The sequence below is a fragment of the Phalaenopsis equestris genome, unplaced genomic scaffold (genome assembly GCF_001263595.1).
Source record: "Phalaenopsis equestris unplaced genomic scaffold, ASM126359v1 Scaffold200668, whole genome shotgun sequence".
NCBI lineage: Eukaryota > Viridiplantae > Streptophyta > Magnoliopsida > Asparagales > Orchidaceae > Phalaenopsis > Phalaenopsis equestris.
The window spans coordinates 219,378-244,599 of NW_018220479.1; the positions used below are offsets into that span (position 1 = coordinate 219,378).

The 25,222-nt window shown below is 37.5% G+C and overlaps 2 protein-coding genes across 4 annotated transcripts in view; one reads left to right on the forward strand and one right to left on the reverse strand.

Moving 5' to 3' along the window:
- LOC110035911 (uncharacterized protein HI_0077) overlaps positions 1-3,943 on the reverse strand; it is a 34,391-nt gene extending 30,448 nt beyond the window's left edge. For all 3 annotated transcript variants that reach the window (XM_020740244.1, XM_020740241.1, XM_020740242.1), the window contains exon 1: positions 3,525-3,943. In XM_020740244.1, coding sequence (XP_020595903.1) covers positions 3,525-3,899 — 375 coding nt within the window. In that variant the 5' untranslated portion in view covers positions 3,900-3,943. The remainder of the gene's footprint in view (positions 1-3,524) is intronic.
- Positions 3,944-13,018: 9,075 nt separating this feature from the next.
- LOC110035904 (GDSL esterase/lipase At5g45920) overlaps positions 13,019-25,222 on the forward strand; it is a 28,650-nt gene continuing 16,446 nt past the window's right edge. Inside the window, exons 1-3 of the mRNA XM_020740235.1 lie at positions 13,019-13,205; positions 13,279-13,503; positions 13,752-13,819. Of these exons, the coding sequence (XP_020595894.1) occupies positions 13,107-13,205; positions 13,279-13,503; positions 13,752-13,819 (392 nt within the window). The 5' untranslated portion in view covers positions 13,019-13,106. The remainder of the gene's footprint in view (positions 13,206-13,278; positions 13,504-13,751; positions 13,820-25,222) is intronic.

Here is a 25,222-nt window from a genome sequence, read left to right on the forward strand (position 1 = left end):
TCCCCCCCCCCCCCCCCTAGGCCCCTATCCTTGGTGTTCACTGCAGTCTTGACCCCTCTCCTTACTGAAAGACAATATGCAATCTTAGCCACATGCTCGATCCACCCACGTCTTTGCTACTACTTTTCCAAGCCTCTCTGAGCCGCCGCCACCACCCGAGATCCACCATTGTTGAGTGTTCGTGTCAAGTCTGTTGCTATTTCAAATGTTCAGGAGTTGTGTTGTTGTATTTTCCCTTTCAAGTGTACCGGTTGTAACTAAATATTTGTTTTCAATAATAGTATTTATTTTTCCTATGGTGGTTTGGGTTAACTCCAGTATCATAAAAATTTTCTCTTCCTTTACCACTCAAACCATCCTATACGCCTTCTTCTACCCAAAAAGTAACCACGTCACCGCCAAGGCAAGTGTCAGACACCATCAAAAGTTTACTATGGAAGAGATACAGCGACAACTTCGTCGAGTGCTACAACGGCTTGATAAAATTAAGAAAAGGAAACCACCCCGTAGAGTCACCCGAACTCCATTTAATTACATAAATAAAGTGCATGTAAGAGGATACAGAGATGAAGTGTCTGTTAGAGGATATTGACGTGAAATGTCTGCAATGGATTTCAGAGATGAAGAGTCTCTACCCCAATAAATTGAATTGAAATATTTGAGAAACCAGGATTTTGAGACAACGATGAATTTTCCATGCTTTGAAGTTCACATATATCTGAATTAGTTCATTGAGTGGCTTCAAACTGTGAAATTTTACTTTGAGTGTCAGGACATCCCACCAGATATAATGATGAAACTAGCAGCAGCAAGTAAAAGAATAGTCGATTGTTTAGGCGGCAAAATTTGAAGCACCTACGCTAGCGTGAGGAAAAAGATAAGACACTACTTGGTCCCAAATAAAACGAGAGATGTTGCTCCAATACCTACCAGTTCATTACGGACTGGATGTGCAGACCCTAGTTTCAAAAGTGGAGAGACAATATTATTTGATGACCACCACATCTTACAATCAGAGTTCAACCCAAGAATCTTACAAAAAGAATATACTCGGGGGGAACTTCAAAGCTTACCCCGCCTAAAGAGGTACTAGGTTAGAGTGGAGAACCAAGATTTCCCAAATCCGTCCCCATCAAGAAGTCTTTCAAGTGTCATGGGTTTGGTCATCCTGAATCATATTGCACAACCAAGATTTCTCTCACAGATCAGGAAGCAGTTGAAGAAATAAACAGTGATCCAGGAGAAGATGAAGATTTCGAAGATGATTCTCAACTTTCAGTCAGCAAGGACGAGAGCTCAACGATTCAAGTTGAACTCCAAAGAGAGACTCCAACTAAGTTGATAGTACTTGTACTAGAAGGCAGTGAGCTTGAGGTAACAGGCGTTTATGCAAAGTATGAGATTGTGGTATCTCGAGCTACCGTTTTGTAAATAATAAGAGGAGCATTAGCAAAACCGACATTTAATGTCCAAAAAAGCCATAAGTTGGAGGAGCCTATATCAGACACAGGACAACCCCAAATAAGAGAAATTCAAACCTTTTAGACATACAAACTACCTTTTGAGTTTCCCTTTTTAAGGGAGATCTAGTGAGTCTGAGATGAGTCTTTTGTGTCACTTCCCATCAAGAGTCATTGGGGTATTATATTTAGTTCAGCATTATACCCACCAACAGCTGATCAGGAAGGATGGATGAACCACAGTATTGGAAATCACATTAGGAGCTATGCAAGAAGAAACATCCCACAATATGAACCACAGTATATTTAGTTCAGCATTATACCCACCAACAGCTGATCAAGAAGGATGGATGAACCACAGTATTGGAAATCACAATAGGAGCTTTGCAAGAAGAAACATCCCACAATAGGATTCGGGTTCTTTCAAAGAAGAAGAAGATGTCTCTCATGAGTTGTTACCCTTCAGTATGACCCAACTTGACATAGATTATCCCGGAATTGATTCCTCCTAACAGACTTAATTATCAAACACATTCGGCTGAGTATAAGTGGGAGAAGTAGATTATAAATCTATTTGCTTGTGAAAATCTACGTTATTATGCAGCTCTAGCTCAGGTTGTATCAAATGTGGTCGGATACTTGATCTATTAAGATGTGTTTTAAAATGACAATGCTTACAAAATTGACTTAATGCGGGATTACAACATTTTCGCTACTTTCAACGGAGCTAATCTGACTACTATGAGATAGAACTTAGATAGATGAGGTTGAAGCTCTCCCAACCCACGAGATTAACACGAGAGTTACCACAGCGACCCCAAAGCCTTTCACATGCTCTGCTATAGTGGCCTGCTTCAAGCTACAATACCACGAGAAGACATCCCACATGGAGTTGTATGTAATCCCTGCTATAGTACCGCGGAAGATTGCGGCTTAGGCCGGCCCAAGAAGATCGATTGACACTTCTTTTATGTGAATTTCCCTTCTATTGGGAAGGGGGTCCACTCATATTTATTCTAAGTCTATAATTATAATATCTTTGTGTTTTATGAGAGTTTTCTTAGTATTTCATGTCAGGACAGCCGCCAGATTCCAGGTTTTCTTTGCTAAGGATGTATCTGAGCGTGAGTGGTGTTTTGGCTATATCTCGTTTCAAGGCGGTAACTCTCTTCCAAGGGTTGAGTGATGCTCCGATTGTATGTTGTTCCCGAGGTGGTGTTATCCTGCTCCAACTCCTCTACAACCCTCCCGCTTCGCTACCACACCTTCCTCCTCACTCCAGCCACCCTAACAGCCACCTCTCGACTATCTTCCTGCAGTACCTACTCTCCCAACAGCCACCTGCTCACTCCCAACCACACAAAATCATTCCTTCGACACCCTGCTACTATCTCAGCCCCCACCACTTCCCTCCACCTTCTCCCAGCCTTGCCATCCATTGTTGTCCCAGCCACGGGCAACCATCCCCCCATCTTCTCCTAGCCTACTGCCTCACTGTCTCAGCCCTGTAAACCCCTTAGCTTGTTGTCCACTGCTATCCCAGCCACCTCAACCACATCTCTGCAACCTCACTGTTGTTCCAGCACTTTCCCGCTGCACTGCGAGTCCAACCCCCCACAGCCATTCCCCACGCTGTCTTACTGCTGTCCAACCACCGAAACTACCTGCCCGCAGCCCAGACGCTATTCCTTCCATCCAAAACCGCCCCTAGTCATTGTTTCTTCGCTGACCAATCCTCCCAACCCCTTGCTACCGTTTTTCCAAGTCCCTATCAATTGCCACTACTACCCGGGATCCACTCTAGTTATGTGTTTTTGTTGTTTTTATTGTTATTTCAAAATTTTGGGTGTATTTCCTTTTAAGTGTGCTGATTGTAACTGCATATTTAGTTCTAGTAATAATATTTGCTTTTGGATTGGCTCCAGTATCAAAAATAAATTAGTTTCAGCAGTTCAAGTTTCATCTCAGTAAAAATCATGACAGAAAACACAGCATCCCAAAAACCTGCTTGCTCACTAACTGTTTGACGACATGCCCAAAACCAAAGAAGACACAGAACATTACCTGAACGGGTCTCGCCGGACGGGCGGGATGATCTGGCGGTAAAACCGAGCCGACGGGAAGACTGTGGCTACGCCAGCGTGAGAAAGCCAGGTGAGAAATACGAGACTTGAGGAGCGGATCGGGGGTGGAGAGGATAAAGGCGGCGTAATCAGCGAGGGAGGAGAATGAGACGGTGAAATCGTCGCCGGAAGATGGCGTTGGGCGCAGATCGGACGGCTGAGGGCCGACCGGACCCCAGCTGCGGTTTTCGTTGATTGGGGTATTTCGCCATTCGTGAAGGGCGGAGCAGTGGTAGCGCAGCGGCGGTGTGGTGGATGGCTGGTAAGGATGTTTGATGGGGGTGAAGATCCTGTGGCGAAGGGGAGTTGCAAGCATCCTATTGCGGGCTTAGATTTTCTCTTAGATTTGATTTTGACAAGAGAAGAAGAGAAATTCTGAAAAATAAAAAATTATATTATCCTTCAACAGAAAAAAATAAATTAAAGGTGAAAATGTCTGATTTAAAGATATGCAACACAAAAGAGAAGAAAGCTAAAAAATAGAACTTTTTTTTCCCACACGGGGGCTCTAAGTACGGCCTCCAATTAATTTAAGCCACGTAATTAATATTTAATTTAATAAATTTATAATTTTTAAAATTAGACACACAGTCATGCAGTTTTGTGTGGGAACGATTTTACTTGGGCGACCGTACGTAGCAGTGCCCACGGTTGCTGTAGGAAAATTTTTTTAAAAAAAAATAACAAATCTTAAAATTGTAATAGTAACATATCATAAAGCAGTTGCATCTAGAGGCACTTATAAGTTTATAGATGATATAGTAAACAAAGTGAGAATGAATTGCCTAATGGAACTCCATTGCATAGAGAAATTGGGGTTTACTTGTTGATCTTTCAAAATCCCATCAAATTTTCAATAATCAAGCCTTTAAGGTTGCACTTTATAAGTACATAGAGATTGTCTACCAATCAAACAACCAATTGTGTCAATGTAGTAGTTTATATCATAAAAGGCTCCCATTTTATGCAAGAGTGTGACTTAATAATTATTACTTTATAACAAGAAGTTTCATAAGCAAAGTCAAACTCGTAACATAGTTGAATGTTTGTTACAAGTACGATAGTGAGTTATAAGAAAATTAAGAGTAATAAAGTACTCAAAGGCCATGCAACCACCACAACAACATATAAAATTTTTCAACTATGGTGCAATTGTAGAATAACTACAACTATAGTAGTAGATGGTAAGATGCTAATTATAGTAGAAAACCGTAGCCACAAAAGCACAACAATCGCATATATGAAATTCCTCCATATCATGAGAGATAAAAATCAGGTACCACAGAAAAAAAAAAACAATAATTTTTACAAAAAAATGTCAAGCTGATCAAAATGCAACCAACAAGTAATGGATTAATGCGACAAAAGTGCATATAAAGATGTCTCGCATATCAAAAATGAATAAGAAAGGTGAAAATCTTCCCTTTCATATGGTTGGATTTGCATAATAAATAAAATTATATATAATAAACTAAGCTAATGTATGATTGTAATTCCACCTTCCACTTATTTGCTTAATAGTAATGTGAAATTCTTTCGATAAAAATACCATTATCAAATATTCTATTGTTTCTTTCAACTCAAAGATAGTAAGTGATAATTTATGTGGCATGTAAGAAAAACATTCTTTGCAATACCTCAATGAATGAGAGTACAACCCATATGAAAGTTGAAATTCAAAATAAACTATTTATGGACATGAAGGTAGAAAGAACAACAAAAAAAAATGAGAGTGAGATTCATTATTGTTGGAGCGAATTATACCAGTTTGATTGGAAGGGATTTCTCTCATGGTTATAGCATCTTTATTTTTCAAACCCCCTATAATTATTTTTCAAGCAAAGATAACATATTTGATAGGTTAGCCTTTTAAGCCAAATGTGCTTTGATGCTCAAAATCGTTGTAAGGTGGGTCGGTCAATCACATAAGTACACACGTTTATCAAGTAATATACGGATTATGAGTTCTGCATATCATTCTCACAAGGAAAGTCGTCAAAATATTCTAATAAGATATGTTCTACTTTACTAAACCTCTGAATCTAATTTAAAGTATCAGATGCATAAAGGTTAAAAGTTCTAAAATCCTAAAAGGCAAACACTGGACTGAGTTTTGTAAAGTTTTTCAGAGATGAAAGTATAATATTTCTGTGACACTAGTTAGTGGTTTCTTGATATTTTTCTATGAATCCCATGTAGAATGTCAAGTCATAAGAAGAGTTGAAAACTATATTAAAGTTAAGAAGGCTTAACCATGCAGCATTTCCCCGAAATCCTCTTGTCATTTATTTGGGTTGCAATTTCCTACTGGTAATATGTCTATTCCACCATAATTTTTGCTTCATTTTTGCTTATTTTGCTCTTAAACTACATTACTTACACCTGAAATAAAAAATGAACAAAATATCTTTCATTAAAGTGCAATATCCTTAAAAATGAGAATGATTTTTATACACATATAAAAATAAGTAATTTTAAGGCATATCAGAGTCCCTGATAGGGGAAAATGAACAAAATGTCCACCAAAAGGGGCATTGGATCCTTCTAGATGAGGACAAAAGGGGAAACCATTCACCCTTAATGCTATAACATTTTATTGCATCAAAATCGCAAAAAATGGCCAAAAATCGCAACACTAGAGCCTAGGCGCCGCTTTCTGGGCGCCAAGGCACTGCCTCTTGTGTGTCTTGGCGCCAGATAGGCGGCACCTAGGTGTCAAGCTCTCCGAAAAATGACCTAATTTCGGCGCCTATTAGCCCAGTGTAGGCACCTAGAAGTTTGAAAAAATGCTCAAGTGCCAAAATCAAGTCATAGACCTTTGGTGGCTCATGAGAGATAATCCACAAAGGTGTTTCAGGAGAGTGGCCCCCGAGGTCAACTCCGGGGCACCGGTCTAGCCCATAACCCTAATTTTTACTGGAAATGCCCGATGAAATATTTTTTTGATCCAGAAGTTATGAAAAACTCCATGTGATTTAGAGTGTCTCGAACCCTAATTTCATAAATTCAAAAAGAAATATAGGCCCATAAATTCAAAAAGAAATATTTTGGTTGGTAATTTATAGGAGAAGTTGGCACCAACGGTCATTCTGAACCACGACATAGTTAGAGTGTCTCGAACCCTAATTTTCTCGTAGCGCACAGAGGTAGATTTTGTGCCTCCCTATAACTATGGGAGGTTCCAGAGGGACGTGTGATGACTTTTAATCATAAAATTAGGCACCAAACCTGTCTCATGTCCATAATAGTCCTCTCTAAGGAAAGTTTCTCAGGTGTGGCTAAATCACCACCAAATCTACCTATTTGCCCAGGACAAGTGTCAGAAGGTCTCGGGTGGGTGTCTTAAACTACCAGTTGCTACAGACAAACCGTAGAACATCTTGAGCCATGCGGGTTGGACACCCTACACTTGTGACATCAAAAATTGATTGCAACACTCAAGACCACAAAAAATTGTTAAAATATCTTTCCAACACATGTTGGGTGGTAGATTTCATTTTAAGAACTTGTAAAACCTAAAGTGGAATAGAAGTTAGGATACTCTTAAGCAATGTGATTTGACCCCCAAAGGATAAATAAGTATTTATCCAATCAAAAATCCTCTTTTTGATTTTTTTCAATAACATCATCAAATCGATTTTGTTTCCTTCTCCCATTTATTAAATTAACTTGTATGTACTTAATAGGTAATCAGCCACATTGAAAATAATGAAATCATTCAAACATTGAACCAAGTCGTTCTTAGCATATTTTCACAAGATAGGTTGGCATTTGTGGTTATTAAAAAATGTACCTGATACCTATTGAAACTACATCAGCAAATGGTAAATTTTTCACACCGCACCTTTACATGCATTAGTGAATAATATAGTGTCATCTGCATATGCTATGTGGCTGACCATCACCTTGGATCTATGTTTATATTGTGTGTGGGGATGGGTCTTATGAAACTGATTAACAAGTCTAGAAAAAGTAATCAAAGGCTAAAATAAAAATATTTGCGTAAAGTGGATCACCTCGCTTGATGCCTCCGTAAGAAATGAGAAACCCATGAACTTTAACATTGATAAGAACATTATAGAAATCGCCTCTCAACTATCTACTGTTAAGATTGCAAAATTTCTCATGGAAACCTCTGCCTTTCAATACATTCAAAATAAATTACCAACTTATAGAATCATAAGCTTTTTTAAATCAAATTTAATGATTAGATTTCTGCCCCAATAGTTCTTATCAATATCAGTGATTAATTCCTGATCAAGTAGAATATTATCAATAATGCTCCTACCTTTAGTGAAAGCTTCCTAATTTAGAGTAATGAGAGCAAGAAGGTGAGGTTGAGGCCTTGCCACAATAATTTTATTGATGATTTTAAATATGGCAATAGTAAGGCAGGTCAGCCTAAAATGATCCCAAATAATTTTCTCCTTAAGTTTAGGGCAAGGATAATAGTAAATGTAGTGAAATAGTTACCTGGGTCCTCACCCCTGAAAAAGCTCTAAATGGCTGCAATACATCTAATTTCACCACATTCCAACATTATTTGAAGAAAATAGCGGAGAAGCCATCTATCATTGTAATTGTATTATTATCAATTGAGCTTAAAGCATTTAAGATTTTCTCCTCCCCATGCACCTCAGCCAAGCTAAGGTTTTCAATGTACCTTCTCTGCTTCTTAAAAATCCAGATTTATAGGAACATTCTGGTTATCAACTTGGTTAAAAAAATTACCAAATTAACTAACTATACTTTTGATAATATCCTCCTATTCAGTTAACTAATTGTCTTGCTCATCTCAAATAAGTAGATGACATTTAATCTTTTTTTTTAATGCAAGCATGAAAGTATTGAGAATTTCTGTCCCCATCGGTGAGATGGGCCGCACCAGCTTTTTTTTAAGGAAGTCTTCTTCCCATTTAATGGTAGTAGTCAGCTCGTGTTGGATCGAGGTCAACTCATCAAAAACCAGCTCCGCCCTCATTATCAATGTTCTTTTAACCTACACACTTCAACCTCAGCTTTCCTAACTTTGTTATGTATTTCACCAAAAATTTCCCAATTCCACTCCTTGAGTATCTTCAAAATATTTTTATATAACCTCCAAAATTTAAACCAAGCATACCAACCTCCGAAGAGTACCCTCCTTTAAGCACACAATTCAAGAAATTGGGATGATTTGATCAAGTATTTAAGTATTTGAAAAGAGAGCAATTAGGCTTATCAAGAAAAGAGATATTGGGAAGAAGAGGTTTGTGATCAAAGCCAATTCCCACAAGATGTTGGATAGTAGAGAACTTAATATTAAAAAGCCATTCCTTGTTAGCAAAAATTCTATCCATCCTTTCAAAAGCTCTACCTCTCTTCAAAGGTAAAACTGAGCCAATGTAACCAAGATCAAACAATCCAACTTTGATCAAAGCCTCATTGAACTTGGAAATTTGTTTGGGGGTCAACTGCTTTAACACTCTATTTCTCTGAGTTACAAATAACCATATTGAAATTTCTACCAATAATTCAATTCTCCTTCAACCCAAGCCAATGCAAAGTAATAGATTCCACAGCTCCTTCCGAGCCGAATTAATACACCCTGCATAGACAAAAGTAAACCACCACTAAAAAAACTCAATGCAAAGACACACATGAAGCAATTGTGGGTCATCAAGCACCATTTGCACTGAAAAGCTCCTTTCTCCAAAAAAAAAAAAAAGAACCAAATCTTGTGGTTCGTGTTAGAAACAATGTTGAAAGGTCCACAAGTAAAGTATAAAAATCCCACATAAATAAACCCTCATAGGAGGTACAAATATAACTGATATTTAATATGCCCTTGGGGCTCACAATACATGCATAGCTAAAAAAGAAGGAAAATTAACATTCTTTTGGGGGTAAGAAAGGCATAAAGGTTGGAAAAAGCATCATCAACATCATCAACATCATCATTTGTCATCCAACTAGGTACGAGCTCAAAGAAAAATATGCCAAGGAGGCGACGCACAACCCACAGGGCTATCAAGAAAGAACTATCGGAATACCTAAGCTTACCAGAGAAATTAGCTCCAGTGTTGGTGCTATATATTTGTAAACTAGCAACCAAGGGTGTTGTTCCATTGATTAAGAGATTCCCTATTACTTTGAATTGTATGGAGAAAAAATGAGGAGGGGTAGTGGCTACTAGAGGGGTGACTAGACAAAGTCCATCGGGCCCTCTATAGAACCATATGTTGGCATCTATAATGGCCTACATGGGGAATACCCGCTCCTCTTATGATCAGTCTCCACCCAAGATCTAACAAAGAAGATATGTATCATGGAGGGGTGGTTGATGCCCATCATCTTAGTGTCACAAGCCATATAGACAATTAACCCATGGATAATATGGTCGACATTGGTCGTAAGATCTCCCCGTATCATATAGTTTTGAATCAAGACCCTTTTATAACCTTGCTTAAGTACGAGCTTGAAAGTAACATGGCCAAAATAAAGGCATGGCAGGATTTTCAACTCCTACTTGATGGTACTTTTGAGGAAGTTATAATACTCTCCTCTTGCTCCCTCCATCTAGTGTTAGACGTGTCCTAGGTCAGGTAACTAAGAACCTTATTAAAATTAAGGTTCTAATATTGGAATTTAGTGCACTGATCGATAGTGTATCTGATCAAATCATATACACTATCGATCGACTCCTATCAAATGGTACAATGCCCCCCGTCGAACATCATATTCTTCATGGGTTCCTTATCTTTGGACATCAAATCATGAATTATCAAAATGACAATGGGGACAAAAGCTTGAATGAAATCTCCCAAATCTAACTTTGTTATAGTGATTTATATAGTGTTGACAACATTGGAAAACTCATGTTCTAGAATGATCTTTCAATGAAGGAGTGATTCTACCAACTTGACCACCAATTTTTGGCTAACTGGAACCTATCATACTCCTCCTCCCCAGGTGCTGGCAGTGTTGGGAATTTATTGCATCTCCAAGGTAGTACTTGTTAAGCGGAGGCAAAGCAATATCAGAAGAGGAAGGAGGTACTGAGCAGAAGAGGATTTGAAAATCATGAAAAACTTCAAATCTAACCACTTTATATAGGAATGACAGTTTCGTATCCCTACGAGACCCACCATCTAATGATCATCATTACTTTTATTAATTGAGTGTCCTTGCATTGAGCGTAGCACCATGTCGCAGCCTCTTTAACTGGGTTAGGTGTTAAAGTGCCAACATTTAGATTTAAAGCCATAATGGGGCACCGTAGAGCTCAGACGTTAAGGTCGTAGTTCCATAACAACACTGTGCATTTTATTAAAGGCTTGTCTCTTTGCCCGCAATGCCACGACGCCCAGGTCAACATCACAACACCAAACCTTACAATAAAACATTGGGTGCAGTAATCTTCCGAGTGCATGCATAGGTTGTAAGGCACTTAAATGAGCGTGTTGACCATAAAGACAGCCAAAAGAGACACTAACAACAACTTACTTAATTTTAATAACAAGGGTTTAAATTGAAAATTTAGCCGATAGATTTTCTAATAAATTTAATAGTGAATTTTTTATTGAACCACTTATCTAAGAACAATATTGAATTATTGGCATTGCAAACTTTGAAGAAATTCAATTATAAATTTTACAAGCACTCACAAGTGATTTTCAAAAGGGTGTAGCCTTCTTAAATAAGCTTTGTCAAAATGGAAGAATAACAGTAAAAAATCTATGATATAAGTTATGAGTGGTGATTAAACATTATTCAAATCAGTTTAAAATTGATACGAACATATATAAAGTATTCAAAGATGGAATGCCCAAGCCCTACTCTTATCTTTGGCGACGTGATATCATACTAAACATTTATATGAAATTTATTATTAGCATCATTATTTGAAGAACATGAATATAAATATGAAAATATTTTTTCATAGCCCTTTATGAAGTAATGGATTTGAGCAAAAAATGAATATAATTCGATTCATTAGATCTAACTTACTAAAACCAGCTAGCAAAAGATAGCAATCTTTGCTTCCACCCTCCTAAACACTTTTGAAGTTTGGTGAAAATCATAGCACAATAAGCAAATTTTAGTTTAGTAGAGGAGATAGGCAATCTAAGTTGACCCAAAGGCAACACTTTTATGGTTGAAACACATGCCAGGATTAATATCATGAACAATGCTTTGATTTACAACATTAAAAAAGAAAGTAGAAGACCAATAAAAATTAACAGAAAGCCTTGTTGTCAATATAAAGGATTCAAGAATAACTTAGAGATAAAAGATATTATTGTTATCAACACAACTTAAGATAATATTGCAAATCTTGAATAGCTAACTAGAGTCGAAGATGAAAAATTTGCCATAGAATGATGATTTCAGAGGACAAAGATGGTGTTGGGAAGAGAAAAGATTGAGCATCTTGAGATTCTAAACTTTGAGTAATTGCTTGTATGATGATTTTAAATACTATTTCTAATAAGTGAGTTATTTTATCCTGAATGAAGTTTTGGTTATATTTCTTTAAGAAAATAAATAGTGGACAAAATTGGCTAACTTTTGGCATTATGAGGCAAATAAAGTCATATTTCCCAAAAAATATTATATTTAAAATTTTTATGATATCAATATATGTTATACTTCATATAAATACTTAAAACAAATTTATTCGTGAAGTCATAAATATTTGAAATTTAATAAAAAATATTAAATTATAATTTTAAATTATAATAAATATTTTCTTGGCTTTTTTTGAATATAATTAAAATGCAGTTGTGCATCAAATTTTTTATTTTTTAAAAATATATTTTATAATATTTTTTTGGTAATTCTCTATATTTATTTAGAAACTAACGGCTTATTCTGAAAATTGCTCAAAATAAATTTATATTAATTAAATATTTTAGCAACAATCAATCATCTCAAACTGGCCGCTAATGACCATCGTCATTGGACTTTGGTCTCATTTGAGAAGGAGATGAAGCTTTGTTCCAATGCAAAAAAAATGCTAACTTGTGGATTCACCTTCGTTTGGTACAACACCTCCGAAAGTTATATCAACCGAATGACATTTCGTCGATTGCAGATATCAATATCTATTCCGCATCACTAGAATTTTGTTCCAATATTTCACAAGTGAAATGTCTGAAATTACTTATGCTTAATGTTCGCATCGTCTACACCATTTATATTCTATAAAATTATTTATTAAATTTTTTAGAAAATTATTTAAAAACTTTATTCAGATGATAATGTTGATTTCAGCTATCATCACATAATTTTTATATGAGCTTATTTAAATGGTGATATTCGCTCAAACCAGTCCTCAGGCTATTAGCGTAAGGCAGAATATTACTAACAGTACAATTAATGAAATCATATAAAAAAAGAGATAAATATCAAACGGATCTGCTGCCCCGCGAATTTCTTGCGGACAAAAACCAGGAGGATCCGCAAGTACAACTATCTTCTTACAAGTGGCCCCATTAAAAGGGCACAAAGCAGAACTGTAACAGAGCTCGATCGATTGACCATGAGGCCGAAGGTGGCCTTGTTTGGTGATTCCATCACTGAAGATTCCTTCACAAATGGAGGTTGGGGAGCAGCCCTCGCAAACCATTTCTCTCGCACGGTGAGCTTCTGCTTCTCGTTTCTTCCACGCCACCCTCCCTCCAATAACGGGTTTGGATTTCATTTGGGATTAGGCGGATGTGGTGTTGCGAGGCTACAGCGGTTACAACACGAGGTGGGCGTTGAAGGTGGCGGCGCGAGCGTTTGACGGCGTGTGCTCCGATGGAGAGCGGCCACTTGCGTTGACGGTGTTCTTCGGCGCCAACGATGCTTCAATCCCCGATCGGAGCTCCGGATTCCAGCACGTGCCTCTGGATGAGTATCAAAGTAATCTCAGATCTATTATTTCCTTCTTCAAGGTATTATAGCTCTTGCTCTCCGTTGATCTTTCTATGAACACTTTATCGTTGGCTCCTGTTCCATTGATGCAGTGAGCTCATGATAGTGTTGTTTACATTAATTTGCATTAATCGAGCTTCCAAAGGGAAGATTTGGATTTACTCGTTTCAGGGCGGATGATAAGATGATTTTGATATGTTATGATAAATGCTGGAATCAAGCAACAGTGTAGGAATACTAATTTTATTACTTGTTGCTTGGAGCACAGGAGCGCTGGCCGACCACTGTTATTGTGCTTATCACTCCTCCACCAATTGATGAGGATGGACGTCTGAGGTAGATATATTCCTTACACGCCTATTACTTTGGATTTTCAAAATATCATTATAGAACAACATCCAAGGACAACGAATCTAATTTGGTATGCCATCGAGCACCTTCACAGCACTTGTCTGTAATTTAATAGAAAAAATATTAATTAATTGGGACTATTTAATCGAATTCATCAATTGGATTGACACCAGATACCAATTATTTTGGAGTTTCCCTTAGTTGCGTATCATACATCAACACTTACTGAAGACTGTTATTGTGTGCACTGCCCTCTATTTTTGTATTATTTATAAAAATGAAGTGTGGCTGTTTTCTCTTCAAGAATAATCCTATGAGTTTAGGTTTCATTCGATCTATAGCATCATAAGCCATCCTTTTAGTGCACATGCGCTTCCAAATGTGGAAAGCTATTAATGTTGTTTTCAGTAGGTGGGGTATTGGATGTCATTATTGTGCAAGCAACTATTGTGATGAAAAGGTTCCTGCCTATCAATTTCAACTGTAGAAGGTTAGTTTTATCAGAATAATTTGGGCCGCAAGTGTTTGCTGTGAGACTCAAAGTAATTATGAAGTTTTGAAAGGTTTTGTGGTGAGCATGCAGGCTGTACATTTGTGATACTACCGTTTAAATGTTTAGATATGTAGTCTTAGTATTCTGATTCTCCAATTAGCAGCTTAACAGTTGGGAAACAAAACCATCCAATCCAACTTGGATGAATGGGATTGCTTTTTACAGAATCAGAATGGTTCAAAACATTATGGAATAAGCATCCAAACCATCCAAAACTGATCGGATGACTCAAAACAGTTGAGAATTTTGTATGTTGAAACTAGGCACAGGATTGCCATCAACTTTGTTATATACCCAAAAGAAAGTAATTGATTAAGCACAAATTTTGTTGTAATTTTTCTGATTGTAAAGAAAAATTTGGCAAATAAATTCTGAGAATTAACTGCAGGATCATTCATACTCTATGTTTAGTGAACTCATAGTCAAGGCAATATGATTAGACAGATAAACCTGATAATACCACCCTAGATTCTAATCTAAAAAGGCCTAAATCAAACACTAATGAACATAATTGGAAACATTCGATAAGCTTTCACATACTTTTAATTGAATGAAAAGAATTCAAAGAGGTAAAATCACCCAATTTTGATATTATTAAGGCACTGTGATGCCCAAAAATATAGAATTATCAATTATAACTTTCCCTGGACCTGTCTAATAAAATGTTAGGATTTTTGGTAGCAATAATTAGAAAGCCTCATGCAAAAATTTGTAATTAGATGTTTTTTCACATCTCAAGGACAGTTGGCGGAGAGATTTTCCATAGTTTCTAAATTTTAAAGATTTCTCCTTTGTTACCCAATGCTTATTTACTAAATTTTAAAGATTTCTTCATTGTTACCCAATGCTGTTCTTTGACCAACATCATCACCTACTATAATTGTTGTGAAATTCGCTCTGCCAAACACCTACAAAGTTCTTGCTCAAAAGCTGCAGTTCACCTTCTTCCTTGTTCCTGCAAGATGTAAACACCTCTTCCACGGTCCCAAGAACTAAAAATTTCGTAGCTGAGAAAACTGGGACTACCGAATTCCTTCTTGCTGTACCGAACTCCCTCTGCCAGAACAACTGAAGGAATGGAAGAGCCTGCCGGCTCAAGACCACCTATGTGCCGAAGAGATGAAAGAACTGTCAGCCGAATATCTCTTTACCTGGACAATATATTCAGCCCAAGAATTTGGACTGCCCTTCTTGTATGAAAGGACCTGTAGGCTAAAGAATGCTGTGCATACTGTAGCCCAATTCCTGCTTGCTTTTGTTCAGCCGAATTTCACCTTATAGCTGAATCCCACCTGTAGCCAAATGTCGCTCTTCTCTCGTAGCCAAGAAATGCCTGTGCCGAACTCTAGCTACAGTGCTGAATACTAGGACTGCCGAACACCTTGCTTTCTGCTGTAGCTACAAACCTGAAGGCTGGGCATTTGAATCTTACTGGACAGCCGAATATAAGGGGAAGAACAAATCGCAACAAGCAAAACAGGAAGAAAAGCTGCAGGAAATAAAATGAACACAAGAAGGCAAACAATTACGTGGTTCGGTCTATAGACCTACATCCACAGGAGGGAATCGCCAACAAATACACTAAGGTAAAGAAGAATTACAAACTTTTTACATCAAGGAATGAACACTCCTCTAGATCTCTCCCTCTCGAAACTACCTCGATACAAGATTTAAAACTCCTTCCTCAATTCTTGAAGCCTCTTCCCTTCTTCTTCTTTTTCTTCTTCTTCTTCTTCTTGGACTGATATCCTTCCCCTTTTTGGTCTTCTTGGTCTTCTTTCTTTCTTCCTCCTTGTAGTGGCCTCTCCCCTCTATAAGTCTGTCTTCTTCCCTTGTAGTAGACTCATCCTTCTTTCCTACAAGCCTTCCTCATCTATTTATAGATGAGACCCCCCAAAGTAGACCATAGAAGCTCACAAGGAAATCACAAGTATGTCATTGTCTTAGTTAAAGTTAACCAATTGAGAGTACCAATTGAGAGTCATATATAACAATCCTCCTTGACTCTCAATTACGATGCTTCATAATAGAGATTTCCTCCATTGCCTCGAGGGGCCCTTAGCCCTTAGTTGAGTCTGCTAAGTCTAGACAGTTGCTGAACTAAGCAATCACAGTTCTTTCGAGTAGAGAATATTGTCCCTTTTTTCCTTACTCCTTTCACGACGATACGAGAACCTTTAGTTACTCTGATATGGTCATTTTCCACCTTAAAAGAGTATCCGCTTGTCTCCAACATACCTAAAGAAATCAGATTTCTTTTGAGCTCTGGTACGTACCTGACATGTTGCAATATTCTTTCGGCTCCATCGAACATCTTTATTCTGATTGTTCCACTGCCGACCACTCTGCAATCCTTGTTATCTCTAAGTAGTATGGACCCATCATTTGATAGTTGCAGTGTCTCGAACCAGTCATTGTGATGACACATGTGGAAAGAGCACCCCGAGTTGAGGATCCACTCCTTGCTGGATTCTGATTCGGTGATCACTAGGGCTTCAACTGAATCATAATCGTCCAAGGCTATGCTTGTTTCTCCAGGATCTTTAGGATTTTCTTGATATTTATTCTTCCTGTCAGGACAGTTCCTCTTGAAGTGACCATCCTCGTGACAATGATAACACTTGAAAGATCCCTTTGATGACTGATTTCCGCCCTCCTTTCTTGATCTTGATCTGCTCTAACCGTTTCTTGAACCCTTCTTGTCCGATCTTTCTCTAACGGTAAGACTGTCTCCACTGAATTTCTTGTCCATATCATGTTTCCTTTGAAGTTCTTTAGCTCTGATCAACGCTTGAACCTCTTCCAGAGAAATTGTTTGCACCCTTTCATAGAGCATCACATCTTTGAAATGCTCGTAGCTCTTAGGAACGGAGTTCAGCAACAGCAGTGCCTTGTCCTCGTCATCCATCTTGACATCGATGCTTTCTAGATCATCTATGATCTTATTGAACTCGTCAATCTGCTCTGAAACTGATTTTTCTTCGTGCATCTTGAAGGAGTATAGACGTTGCTTCAAGAAGAGCCTGTTAGTCAGAGATTTCGTCAAGTAGAGTAGTTCGATTTTGGCCCAGAGCGCTTGAGCCTTTGTCTCCCTCGAAACTTCCCTTAGAACTTTATTGCCAAGACTCAAGATTATCAAACTATGAGCCCTGTCCAGAATCCCGTTCTTTTCTTTCTCGGTCATGTCGGCTGGCAATGCCGTCGGGCTTTGCAAGGTTTCTATAACGCCTTGCTGCACCAACAGAGCTTTCATCTTCACTCTCCTCAGACCGAAGTCGTTCTTTCCGGTGAATTTCTCGATGTCGAACTTGACGGTTGCCATTATCGTGGCTGGAATTCCCACAGATTGGGCCAATTGTTGTGAAATTCGCTCCGCTAAACACCTACAAAATTCCAAAGAACTTTTTGCTGCAGCGACTGGATTGTCCAAGACACCTTCAGCTTGCTGTAATTGCTGAATACCACCTTGCTGGAGGCCAATAATGATAGGATTGCTGAACTTCTTGCTGCAGGCCAACAAGAATTTTAACTGCTGAATTCCTGCAGGTTTTGGACAGCCAAGAACCACCTGCTTCTTTGCTGTAACCGAATGGATCACCTTGCTGCCTAACGCCTGTAGCTGCAGTTATCCTCCTGGACTGCTCTTCCAAGATGCGAACACCCTGGAGCTGGACTTCGGTTCTTGGCAGCCCAAAAAAGGTACTGTCAATAATCCTAGTGGTACTGAAACCATTAAAAGAACACCCAATAACTTATTGGGTACTGTGCGAAGTATTTGAAATACGGGAAAGAAGTATCATTCGGGTAATATTTCCAACGGAGTTGCAAACGGATCCGCCGGTTCACCGATCATTGACGGCTCTAGAACTGCTAAGCCCACATTACATGCAATAGTGCCTAGAATTACTACTGGAAAAATATATAAAAGATCATTGGGCCATGCAGGTTCTCCATAATAATTATGTCCCATCCCTTTAGCTAATTTAGCTCTTAATACAGGATCATTCAAATCAGGTTTCTTTGTCAGCCCTGTCTAGAATTGCCGAAGTCCTCCTTTCTCCTGGCCGAATTCTGTAGCAGCCGAATACCAAGTTCCCTTGCAGAACTTCTGGACACCTCATCCTTTCTGCTGCGTTTCTTGGATGCCAAAGGAGATGGAGACAGTAACCAAGCAAGAGAAACAGAAAACAGAAAAGCTGCAGGAAATAAAGATTCAACGCAAACACAAGAACACAACCAATTTACGTGGTTCGGTCCATAGACCTACATCCATGGGAGGGAATCGCCAACAAATACACTAAGGCAAAGAAGAATTACATGCTTTTTACATCAAAGAATGAACACTCCTCTAGATCTCTCCCTCTCGAAACTACCTCGATACAAGATCTAAAACTCCTCCCTCAATTCTTAAAGTCTCTTCCCTTCTTCTTCTTCTTCTTGGACTGATTTCCCTCTCCTTCTTGGTCTTCTTGGTCTTCTTTCTATCTTCCTCCTTGTAGTGGTCTCTACCCTCTACAAGCCTATCTTCTTCCCTTGTAGTAGACTCCTTCTTTCCTACAAGCCTTCCTCATCTATTTATAGATGAGACCCCCCCAAGTAGACCATAGAAGCTCACAAGGAAATCACAAGTATGTCATTGTCTTAGTTAACCAATTGAGAGTGATATATAATAATAATAATTTCCCAACATTAGTTATCAACTAACAATGATGCTTGCCTGTTATTACCTGACACCCATCGCCAACGCCCAATGTTAATTATTTATTGACGTCTGAATCACATTTTTTTTGGTTATTCAGGTTCCTTTTATATCAGAAGAATGTTTGAATCAAGCACTGATTGTTGATTGAATTTCAATATTGCTTATCAACCATTTTTTGATCTCTGTCAATGACCAATATTTAATATTAGACGTTGGTCAGATGCTGACGATGCCCGTCTCCCTGATTGCCTAATCACCTCTTTTACTTGGTGAATGACTGTTGATCGGTGATCGCTTCTAGACGTATAATGCTATTCCTCAACCATCATTCGATACCTATCCATAATAGACATGATATTTATTGACTACTAACTCTAAAGTTCACCTTCTTGGTTGGCCACTTGATTTCCGCTCCTATCAGGAGAGCAACCAAGCCGAATGTCCACCTTCACCCAGAATTTGCATTTCTCATTATCATCACCCGAGCCTTCTAATAACCAATTTATGATGACTTTTAGCCACTATAGCTTGATTTTCCCTTTTTAGTCTCTTGTTTTTTTGATCAAGCTTAATGCCCATCATCAATTGATAATAACTCAAGTACCTCAAGACTACTAATATCCCCATAGGAGATTTCTTTCATGATTCATTTTTATTATATTTTATTATTTTCATCTTTATTTATGATCAGGAGCACCATCCATTATAATCCCAGACTTGCACTAATCGAATCATAATAATTGGGTTATATCTTATGATTTCCTTTTTTCAAATTTTTTGCATAAAAAAATTCTCTCTTATATGCTACACTTAGGGTCTGTTTGGGGCAGCTTATTTGGTGCGGTGACGTTTTGAAAATGCACCTGACCTGTTTGGGTAAACTGTGTTTTGACAGCTTATGTGTTTTCAAAACGCAGAAAATAACTTTTTCACACCGCACTAGATCTAGGTGCAGTGGGAGCTTATTTGCAACGGTTCAGCTTTTCCAAAAAAAAAAAATTGCAATATCCATTGCACCTAGCTTATTAGCAGATTATTTTTAATCAGCTTATCAGCAGATTATTCAATAAGCTACAGCTGCCCCAAACAGACCCTTAGCTTATCTACCTATGTGTGAGCTTTTCTTGCATTGCTATGTTGATAAATACTTCTTCTACTGGTTCAAATATTTTAACACTTAATAGTTTGGGGTCATTGTCGACCGTTTTTTTTCTTAACTTCGATTTCGTGATTTGAAAAAAGGATGATTTTGTGATTTTGAAAATAATTTAAATATGAATATAATCATTTTTTATTTTTAAAAGTAACATTTTAATTTTAAAATAGGTGAGCCCAAACGAGTCTCACATCTTAAATAATTTAGATGATTGAATACAATACTACAAGTAATACACTTATCCCGAAGAATAAATATATCACTTGTAATAGAGATTCAATCACCTAGACTAAAAAAATTGTGACATCCATTTTGATCTGCGAAATATTTTTATATAAAGGCCAACAAGTTCCCCTACCTAACATAAAAAATTAGATAGAGTTTATTTTATCTGGGTTTCTGGTTCCCTATAGAGGCAAGCCCCTATAGTTAATTACATCTTAAATGACTGAGGGTCACTTAAGAAAACTCTCGATTAAGATCAGATGCTTTTGCTTTCAAGATTTCAAAGTTTAGGTTTTCACGATTGGACATGGGAAAACAAAATAAGAACAATTATTTAAGAAATTCAAAGGGACGAAAAGTAGGGGATATCACAGATCCGGGGAAAATCTTGGTGAACTAGCAACCATCCTATTGTTCGGCTTTATGTCTTTTGAAGTGATGTTTATTTGATATTTAAATCCTGCAAATTATTTAAGATTTACGACCTATGTTTACACAATATCGGACTGTGTAAATAGCCTAAAAAGACGGGAGGATTTACACCGTACCGCACGGTAACCTCGGAATCCTAAAGCGTTAGGACTCATAATTGTACAACAGAATTGTGCAAAAAACCTAAAGAGTGATCCTATAGGTTGTTATTTAAACTAAAGAAAGGTGATAGATGATGTGAATATGTTTATGTGATGTGAAGATGTTTTGTTGCTGCAGATTCACCTTGAAGTTGTTCCTCGTCGTGCTGTCCACGATGTTCGCTCCAAACTCTTCGTAGTAACACCTCCTGGTTTAATTTTAGTTTTGAAAATGTACATAACCACTAGGTTATTCTATATTAAGGTATAATACAAAAACTAAGCAATAAAACATGCAGTGTGAAAGAAAAGTAACAATGTACTGTTTAGTAAAGAAAAAGACAGTATAACATGCTGAAAGAAGAGTATAACGTGCTAAGAAAAGGACAGTATAACATGCTGGAAAATAAAATATTGTAATGTAAATTAAACCTGTACACCTGGGAGATTCATTGCTCCTTTAAGTTTAGCTATTATGTGCTGTGTGAGAGAGGAAAATATGACCTGAAAAAGATTTGAGAAAAACAGGTAAATTGTAAGAAAAATGACAAACAAATAAAATAAAACACAATATCACATATAAATGACCAAGAATGAGGAATTTATATGTGATATTGAAATATCCCCAATTGCCAGGAGGATTTGAGTGTAAGACAAACTCAAATCCCGGAGCATTGGGTTTCAGTTTTGGTCAAGTTAAGGTAAGAATTTCATTATTTGATCTAATTAAATCAGTTATGAATCACAATCTAGTGCACCCTCGTGCCTAGTGTCCTTATTATTTCATGAAATGGAGTCAGATGTCTAGTTTCTTGGGATTATTTGAAAATTAGGATGATGAACTCTCTCAAGACGTGCTCCTAAGATCTAGGAAGCTTACACTTTAGTTTAAACTTGAAGTGTCTTAACTTGAAGTGTCTTAAAGTGGAAGTGTCTTAAAGTGTCTAATTTCAACTAAGTGCCTTTCAACTAACTCTCAAAACATCTTTAGATTAAGCTTAACTCACTATCGGGCTTTTAAAACTTTGGGGTGAACTTATAGTTTTGGCAAAAGGGTTGTGAAGTGTGCTTCAAACCTAGTTAGAGCAATTGGATTTAAGTTGATTCAAAACTTAGGGGACCGGGGACCTAAGTACAGGACCTAAGTACATGTCTACTAATCTTTCAATCTATTCTTCGAATTTACAATTTTATCTTTCATATGCAAAAAGGAACGGTAGATGGTTCACTATTCTATCCCCTCTTTAGATTTTATCACCTCGAAGATCCAAATCTTATTTTTAAATTTCTCTCCCTTTCTCTTTCCCTCTTATTTTCCCTAAAACCGTGAATCATTTCTGAATATAATTAAATCGGAAATTTCTATTTTTAACTTAGATCGTTAAAAAAAGAAAAAAACAAAACAAACGAAAAGGAGACCGATCCATTTTTAAAACCAAACCAAATCAGTGAAGCTTAAAATAAAATCATGAATGTATCGGTCTAAAACGTTTAAATTTGTTAAAAAGAAAATGATCGGATTAATCCCGAGAAGGATATCCTTTCCAAGTGGCAATTTTATGGATTTCCAAACCCGTTTATGAATCCAATTTGATATTAACCCTATATTTTCTCTAAATGAAATTGTACAAGCCCTTTTACATTTCATAAAAGAAGAGACACTAATTAATAGAAAAAGTAATTCCATAGCCTCCTAGAAAAACATATCGATGTCAGAAATAATTTAATCCCAACCTCCATCAGAAGTTTATGAGGAGATATAATTTCAACATGGTGTAAAAATAAACTCTCGAGTAAGACTCCAACATCATAACAGACTCACGGGTAAGGGCCAATAGGAAGGCTCCAAAGGCAACAACACCAAACAATACTCAAAGTCAACACAATAGGTATCAACTCATCATTATTTAAGCTTGAATCGAACATAAAAGGACGATAGGGGAAGCTCATGATCAGGCTAAAATAAGGAACAACTTAAATTCCAGCCAATCCCAACATTGATCACAACATACAGGGGTCACGAGTAAAAGACAACAAAAGAGAACCGTAAGGCAACATATACCAATTGAGGCTCACGGGTAGCACCTGGAAGAGGAGCAAAACAGCCACCAAACCAGCCCCCAAACGAAATTTAATTAAACTCTAAACTAGCTCACGGGTAAGGCCTGGAAAAGGGAGCAAGAATAGCCACCAAACTAACCCAAAAACAAGATTTAATTAAGCTCTAAACCAGCTCATGACTAAGGCCTGGAAAAGGAGCAAAACAACCACCAAACTAGCCTTAAACAAAGTCACAAATAAGCTCATAAATAGAACTAGGGAGAAGAGCAATACAGACACCCAATCCACCCCAAACAAACTCACAAATAAGCTCACATGTAAAACCAGGGAGGGAGCAAAAACAGCCACCAAATCATTCTCTCAACAAAGCCAACCGAGCCCAACACAAGGGGGCAAACCGAAGCCAGCAAGAAGGAGCAAATCAGTAAAATATTTCAGCCAACATGAAGCACTAAAAGGAGCCCAAACCGAGCTCAACGAGCTCAAGAAAAGCTCAAGAAAAGAGCCAACCGAGCTCAGCACAAGGGGCAAGCCAAATCCATTACTTGGGGCAAAATAGGAAGCATGAAATGAGCCCCAAACATATGTTTTTTGCCTTAAAAACAATTTCCAACATGTATTGCAGCAAAATGGGGAGTAATAGGAACATGAAATGAACCCCCAAATATATTTTTTATCTCACAAAACAATTTCCAACACATATTGCAACAAAATGGGGAGTAATAGGAACATGAAATGAGCCCCCAAACACATGTTTTATCACATAAAACAATTTCCAACATGTATTGTAGCAAAAGAGGGAGTAATAGAAACATGAAATGAACCCCCAAATACATGTTTTATCTCACAAAACAATTTCCAGCACATATTGCAGCAAAAGGGAGAGTAATAGAAACATGAAATGAGCCCCCAAACACATGTTTTATCACATAAAATAATTTTCAACATGTATTGCAGCAAAAGGGGGAGTAATAGGAACATGAAATGAACCCCCAAATATATTTTTTATCTCACAAAACAATTTCCAACACATATTGCAACAAAATGGGGAGTAATAGGAACATGAAATGAGCCCCCAAACACATGTTTTATCACATAAAACAATTTCCAACATATATTGCAGCAAAAGGGGGAGTAATAGGAACATGAAATGAACCCCCAAATATATTTTTTATCTCACAAAACAATTTCCAACACATATTGCAACAAAAGGGGGAGTAATAGGCACATAAAACATAAGCCCAAATGTATCCATATGAAAGTCCAAGCTCAAAAATAAAAAAAAAGGAATCCCTTTTTCTTTACTACATGAATAAGTATTAATTGCACTTTCTTTCACACTTTTTTTCATCTTTACCAATCATGCGCAAAACAATGTATTCTATCTTTTCCAAACCAACCAAAAAGAATCACGAGAAGTTTCTAAACATTTCTTTCAAACTCCATTTGATGAAGAACAAAGAAGAGCTCCATAATATTTTTTCCAAACCATCAAAAATGTGAATTCAACAAGCATTTGAACATGTGATTTTCAAAATCAGCGAAACTAATAATAAAGAGAGGCTCCAAATATTTTCTCCTAAGCATGCTTAGAAAACCATTCAAGTATGGAGCAAAAGGACTCCCAACTACCATTCTATGTGCAAGCTACAAGTTTCCCCAAACATCCTTCTCCTTTTTTTTTTTTTTTAAGAAACATTGAAGCTAGAACAAGCAACCAAGTCAACAACCCATAGTAATGAATAGCTAAGGGGGGAAGGGATACCTTGCTTGAATTTTTTTTAAAGAGAAGAACGAGAAAAGAACAGCGCCCCAAGAATACCAAGCCACTTAAGAAGAAACAGTCCGGGAATCCAAAAAAGGAAAATGGCAACACTTCCCCCCTTTCCTTTCAATTTTCGGTCAACACTCCTCCTTCAAGCTTTGCCCAAGAGAAGGCAATGCCTTCTCAACGCCTCAAATACACACACAAAAAATGAAGAATCGAGACACAAAAATGGCAGCACCTCCTCCACTCAAAATAAAATTCGACTAACCCTAAGGAACTCCACAAATGGGGTTTTTATAGCAAAAGAGGGAGGAGGAAGAATACCATCCCACACCTGGGCGGTGAGCCGCG